The sequence below is a fragment of the Otolemur garnettii genome, unplaced genomic scaffold, assembly GCF_000181295.1.
Source record: "Otolemur garnettii isolate 467f Iridium unplaced genomic scaffold, OtoGar3 scaffold00056, whole genome shotgun sequence".
NCBI classification, from domain to species: Eukaryota; Metazoa; Chordata; class Mammalia; order Primates; family Galagidae; genus Otolemur; species Otolemur garnettii.
The window spans coordinates 7,550,219-7,556,436 of record NW_003852451.1 but is presented as its reverse complement, the minus strand read 5'-3'; the positions used below and the strand labels follow the sequence as shown (position 1 = coordinate 7,556,436).

At 51.0% G+C, this 6,218-nt stretch overlaps 1 protein-coding gene across 1 annotated transcript in view; it reads left to right on the top strand.

The window, feature by feature from the left end:
* PNLDC1 (PARN like, ribonuclease domain containing 1) overlaps nt 1-5,802 on the top strand; it is a 20,470-nt gene extending 14,668 nt beyond the window's left edge. The window contains exons 13-19 of the mRNA XM_023514662.1: nt 1,207-1,271; nt 1,592-1,645; nt 1,807-1,861; nt 3,648-3,747; nt 4,054-4,229; nt 4,351-4,449; nt 5,566-5,802. Coding sequence (XP_023370430.1) covers nt 1,207-1,271; nt 1,592-1,645; nt 1,807-1,861; nt 3,648-3,747; nt 4,054-4,229; nt 4,351-4,449; nt 5,566-5,629 — 613 coding nt within the window. The 3' untranslated portion in view covers nt 5,630-5,802. The remainder of the gene's footprint in view (nt 1-1,206; nt 1,272-1,591; nt 1,646-1,806; nt 1,862-3,647; nt 3,748-4,053; nt 4,230-4,350; nt 4,450-5,565) is intronic.
* The last annotated feature ends 416 nt before the right edge of the window (nt 5,803-6,218 follow it).

Genomic DNA, 6,218 nt, shown 5'->3' with positions numbered 1-6,218 from the left:
TCCTTCCCTTTCTCCTCTCCTCTTCCTCTCTCCCTCCCTCCCTCTCTCTCCCTCCCTCCTCCCTCTCTCATGAGAAAGTGTGGGGTACAGAAAATTTAGTTTCGTTCTGAATGCACAAGCTCTGATTCAGAGCTTTTGAGGTTCAAATCCCAGCTTTGCCACTGATGGGCTCTGTAAATAACATTAAGAGAATTAATCTCTCTGCCTCAGTCTCACTATCTTTGAGGAGATGATGTGCAACTTACAGGGTCTTGTGAGGATTAAATTCATTCACTCATGAGGGAGGGACCATGCCTCCCTAAGTGTCAGCCACTAGCAATGACTCCTTTCTGGATCCTGCTGGCCGTTGTGTGGCAGGGGCGCCATCATCATGTTTGCTTCATTGGAGAGAAAATCAGGGCTCCAAGAGGTTATACAGAGAGGCTCTTAAAGATTTTGTTGGAAAACAGGTGAAATGAGGATTTTCTCGTTAAATGCTGTCACTACTCACCAGACTCCCCGAGCAGCTCGTGACCTGGAAGTGGCCCCAGGGCTGGGTGACAGTGTCTAACTGGTGGAATCCTGCCAGCTCTTTCTGATCTCTCCCTCCCTCTGTGTTCTCAGTATCATGGCCTTCATCCAGCCTGGCAGGAGCCCTGCCCTGGTGTCCCGGCCTGGTGGCCTGTCTCCCTCTGTTCCCCACACTGAGTGATGACTTAGAGTGTGAACCTGACTAGGCTGTTTTCCCGGCTGAGGTCTTCCTGTGGCTCCTGAAGCCCTGCCCCCCCCCCCCCCAGGGGCTGCTTGTCATCAGTCCTGCCCTGCAGGGGGAGGTTCAGCCACACTTTTCACAAGCCCTGGTGTTGGCCTGGGCTTCCTTCTCTGTCTCTGCTCGAGGGCCTGATGTCACCCATCCCTTCCTACAGCTCACTTGTGTCAGGAAGCCTGTGTGATTGGAGGACTCCGGCGTGATTGATGGCTGTGCATTTGTCACTCGGGCCCAGAGGCAGTATGCTCCAGCAGGTGGAGCAGGCGCCTTGCTGGCCTTGGTGTGGGGCCTCTGCAGCCCCCACCTGCCCTTATCTAGCTTCTGTGCCTAGGTTCAAGCCTCTTAAGCATGTGTCCTCGGTCCGTGATTTTAAATGACACTAACTTAAGGGACTGAGGGGAGAACAAGAAGGGTTTTTTCAGGGAATTATTGTTTATCCTGTTTGTCTTCTCTAATAGTGACTTGAATCCCACCAAGAATTCTGGACCAGTGATTGTTCACTCAAACAGCTGTGAAAAATATGGTACATTCCCGTGAGCCCTGGCGCGGCTGCAGGGCACAGAGCAGGGTGCTCCTGTGGGCCCTGACCGCTGCTCAGCAGGGGAGGGCAGGACTGTCTAGGGTTGCTCTGCACAGCTCTGCTCAGGTGGCCCGGGGTTGTCTGTTTCCTCTGAGCACTTGGCTTCTCCACCGTGGGGAGAGCCGTGGGGGTGGTGGGGTGTGACCTGGAAGAAGGGGTCTGGGGGACAGCAGGAGGCCATGGGAGGCACAGCTGGGGGTTGGAGAAAGTCCTCCCAGGCTGTGTTGCTGATGGCTGTTCTCTACTTGCGGAAAACACTTTAGTCCAGATGAAGTGCCCCCATGAAGCTGCGTATGACGCCTTCCTTTGCGGCTCAGGTGAGAGTCGCTGATTTTCTGAAACTCGTTGCTGGTGAGGAGCTGCTGCCCATGTCTGGGTTCCCCATCTCTTCCCTGATAGGTGGCACATACTGGAATTAAAGCATGAGCCTGCATATTTTGCTAAGATCTGTTAACGTTTCTGACTTTCTTTCCCCCAGTTCTTTTGAAAGTGGCACACTTGCTCCTGGAGAGGATGCAGGGGAGGGTGCGTGGGTGAGTGTTCTTTCTTTTCACCCTATCGTTCACTCAGTGACTAGGATTTATCAAGCACTTGCTATAAGCCAAGACCTCCCAGTCCCAGGCCCTATCAAAGATGGGAGAGTAGAGAATGTCACTGGTGTTGCTGTCTCATCCCTGATTGAGCAGCAGCCCAGATGGCCTTTCCCCAAAGGAGCAGCCCTTTCTCACCACCCATACCTCTTGTCTTGGGGGATCCTGGCCCCTGGCTACCTGTCTTGGCCTTGAGTGAATTCCTGTGTGTCAGGAGACAGGAGGGTGGGGTTGGGTGGACTCTGACCCCTTCCTCAGTCCTGCTTAGCCTGGTGTATGTGGTCTGTTTCCCACTCATAGTCACCTAACCGTAAGTAACAGTGAGGTAGGTGGATGGAGCATTCAGGCCAATGGACAGCATGGCATTAAGGGTCCAGAGTCAGGCTGGGGAGAAGGGCAGTGACTTGGAATAAGACTGGGGGAAAGGACTCATGAAACCCCCAAAACAGTCCCTCATGTATTTTTCCATGACCCAGTCCTCGATCCCTACAGCACCTGGAACACGCATTCTCGAGCGCCCCCTTGCTCTGGGCATTTGCTAGATAGGATTTAGCAGGCCGGGTGGGAGAGTAAAGCAGAACCGTACATGCAGTCCCCGAGTTACAAACATCTGACTGATAGATGACACGCACTTATGAATGTAGAATTTACAGGCAATGGGTAAATGTACCTGTCCTAACTTATACAAATTCAACTTAAAAACGACCCTACAGAACCTACCTCATTCATAACCCAGGGACTGCCTGTAGTGTTCATTGAGAATGTATTCTAAAAATGTTTCTAAATCAGTCTGTTAACTTGGGTAATGCTATATTTGTCCATCTTAGCAACGGATATTATAAATACAAATATAGAGGGCACCAAAAAAACTGTACACATTTTAAGAAATGAAAAAATATTAAAATTGTAATACTCAGTATATACCTATAACAAGAGATGAACACAAACCATGTTTGACTTCCACAATTACAAGAGGTGCTCAAAGTATTTATATATATAATACATCTCTTAAAACATACATAATTTTTTGGCACCTCTGGTATATGATGTGAGAAATCTTCCAGCCTGTCTCCCCTTTGCTGTGGATGGTCAGCGTGGGTTCTAACCCCTTCTCAGTCCTGCCCAGCCTGGTGTGCGGGTGGTGCCCACTGCTGGGCACTGCTGGCAGTGAAGGTGCCAACAGCAGTGGAACCCCTCAGTGCCCCTGAGTGGTCCCCCATCTCATGTCCTCTAGGACTTCTAATTGTCATGACCTAAAAACTCTCCTTGGTTTAGAGAAGTTCTGTAGTTGCCCAGGCCTACCTGGCCTGTGGTCAGCCATATATAGTTCCTAGACAGAGGTGGGGCTGGAACAGACGAGGCTGTGGGATGGGGATATCCTTTGGAATCAGGGTGCTGCCTTGTCATGGGATGACAGAGTGAGGCGCTCTGGGCAGTGGCCTCCCACTAATTCTCAGCCTATGGCTAACGTTTATCAGCACAGGTGTCGTCACTCAGCTGCCACCAGCAGAGGGTGACCATGTGGAGGTTCTGCTTCTGCTTGGGCCATTAAGAGCTCTTTGAAATTGGCCAGGGAAGGACACCAAAACAAGCCTCAAGACTTGTGAGCGGTGGGAGGGGGCCTGGCAAGGCAGCGTCCTTCCCCTGTCCTGTCATCCTTGGCTATGGCCAAGGACATGTGATAAACTTCGTGTGCCTGAATGCTTTGGGGTTTTCTCTGCCCATGTAGCATCGATCCCATATCTGAGTCCACCTTTCCTCAGTACCTTGACGTGCTGGCCCCCTATGTGAACCAAGTGAATCTTATCCGAGCTGGGGTCCCTAAAATCGTGAGTGAATTTCATTTTGCTCCTTTACCCTACTTGGAGGCTTATGTGGGAAGCGGCCTGGTGTTCCCTGGAATGTGTGAGAGGGATTCCAGTGTTGACACGACAAGCACTGAAAGGGGTATTCACGGCCCATGAGGTTTCTTAGTTCCTCTTGAGTTTTTCTGCCCAAACCAACAGGGCGTGTTCCTTCCTGCTCTTCCCCCTCCTCCCAGCCCCAAACAGAGCCTTTCCTAGCTTTCTTTAGGATTTTCAAATCGGATAAGATGTCGGTAAGAATTGTGCAAAGTCTCTTTTCACGTTTCCTAGAATTTTTCTGGTCCAGACTATCCCAGTATCCGACCTCCCATCCTCATCCTCAGTGTCAGCAAGTGGCCTGGGGTCACTGAGCAGCAAGTCTACCGTGAGTTTCAGAACCTCTGCAAGTTTGATGTCAGGCGCCTCACACGGAGCCAGTTCCTGCTCCTGACCAATAAGTTCAAGGAGTAGGTGTCTCTGTGGCTCGTCCTTGCTCCCCACCTTCCTCATCTCTTTGCCTTCACCCGCTCTGAGCCTGGCTACAGGTGCATCATGTCACTTGGCTGACCTGAGCCATTGTCTTGGCAGTGCTCGGAACATCCTGAAGGAGTACAGGAGCCATCCGACCCTGCAGGTCTCCCTGTATCGGTACTGGCGACACTCCCCAAACGTCAACTGTCTGCTACAGTAAGTGGGCAGACTGAAGGCTGCTCCCCTGTGTGTGCTGGGGTCTGCTCACGTGTGTCAGGGACCTGCGTGTGCTGGGGTCTGCTCACGTGTGTCAGGGAGGTGTGACAAGCGTGGAGAACTGGCTGCTGTTCAGTAACGGTCAACACATGCTTTCTGAGACCTGCTGCACTAACACTGCTGTGGGTTCTAGGGATTCATCCGTGAGTAAAACAAAAGCCCCTGCTTATGGCGCTCCATGCTAGTGGGAGGTAACACGATAAACATGGTAAAGAAATGGACCATATAAAGTCTTAGATGGCAAGTGCTTATTGAAAGCAAGAGAAGGATCTGGGGTGGGGTGGCAGGGCCGGGGAGGTGGTGGTCTAAAGGAGATGCGGCACTTTAAAGACTCAGTAAGCCCAGAAAAGTGATCTGGGGGCTGGTGTTCTAGCAGGAGGCAGCAGGGCTGAGCCCTTGAGTTGGGAGGTATCTGGAATGTCAAGGGCCCGTGAGAAGGCCGCTGTGAACAGAACCAGCAAAGAGGGGATGAGGCACAGAAGAAACTGGGCCCTGCCCAAGGTTGGGGGGCATGCAGGTGAGGACTGTGGGTTCTGCTCTAGGGACATGCTCTGACTCTCATTTTCAAAGCATTGCTGTCTTCTGTGTCAAGGAGACAGGGTAGGGAGACCAGTCAAAGGAGCAAGTGTGCCGACTGGGGCCCAGAGTGGCCTGGCCTGGTGGCAGTGGGGGTGGAGTCAGCGACAGTCTGGAGAGGGGTCAAGTGCAAGCCCAGAGTTTGGGGCCTGAGCAAATAGAAAGATGGGAGTTCTTAATTCAGCTATATGAGGATCTAGCTTGCAGGTTGGGAGCCAAATCAATTAGAAAACAGCATTGTTGAAGAAAAATGTTCAGCTCCTAGGCAACCCTTTTTTCTTCTGTCAGCCTCTGATTTGTACCCCAGAGCCAGTCTGACCTCAAGGCAGAAGTTCAGTGTTGGCACTGGGAGAGTGACAGGAAGAAAGAACACTTGAGTAAATAAAGTCAGGAAGACAGGGCGAGCCTGTGTCAGCCGCTTCTAATCCTGCCAGGTTCACACGCGCCCCTGGGTGCCTGACTGGTGTCATTGTCTTGCAGAGTCTGTGGCATAGTGACCACCTGGGCCCTCCTGACGTTTATCCTGGGACGATCCTGCCCCTGAGGGCAGCAAGGCCTCCTGCAGCTGCTCCCTCGTCCACATTCCCTGGGATGGCGTCCTGGGTTCCCTTTGTAAAAATTATCCTGTTTGGAGATGGGTCTCTGTGGTCCTTACTAGAAATTTTATTTTTTGAATATAAAATTCTGTAAACACTATCAATGATAAAGAAATCCTTGGCTATGGTCCCTGTGTTTGCAGCCGGAACTTTTCTTTCTGTTAGTAAGTATGGAGCAGTCACCGGTTCCAGGTTGTCTCATGAACAAATCATTGTGACTGGACCTGGATGTCAGATGACAAAAAAAGGACATTATTTGGGGGAGAAAAATGAATGGCAGTTGGCTGGTGATTTAGGCCTGAGAAATGGCCTTTTCTCTAGTAAAGGAAAGTGAGTCTTGGAGGCAGATACGCTGTGCACTAGTGATGTTTTTGGTAAGTACATTACAAGACGTAAAACGTTCATTTTAGAAACAGTGTTACCCCTGGCCCCAGAGTATGACCAGATTCTGTTTCTTCTGCTGTGGTGTATACTGCACTTGGCTTCCCAGTAGCTTTGCTCTGCAAGAGTCTGAACTTAACTGGGCTCTTTGCTTAA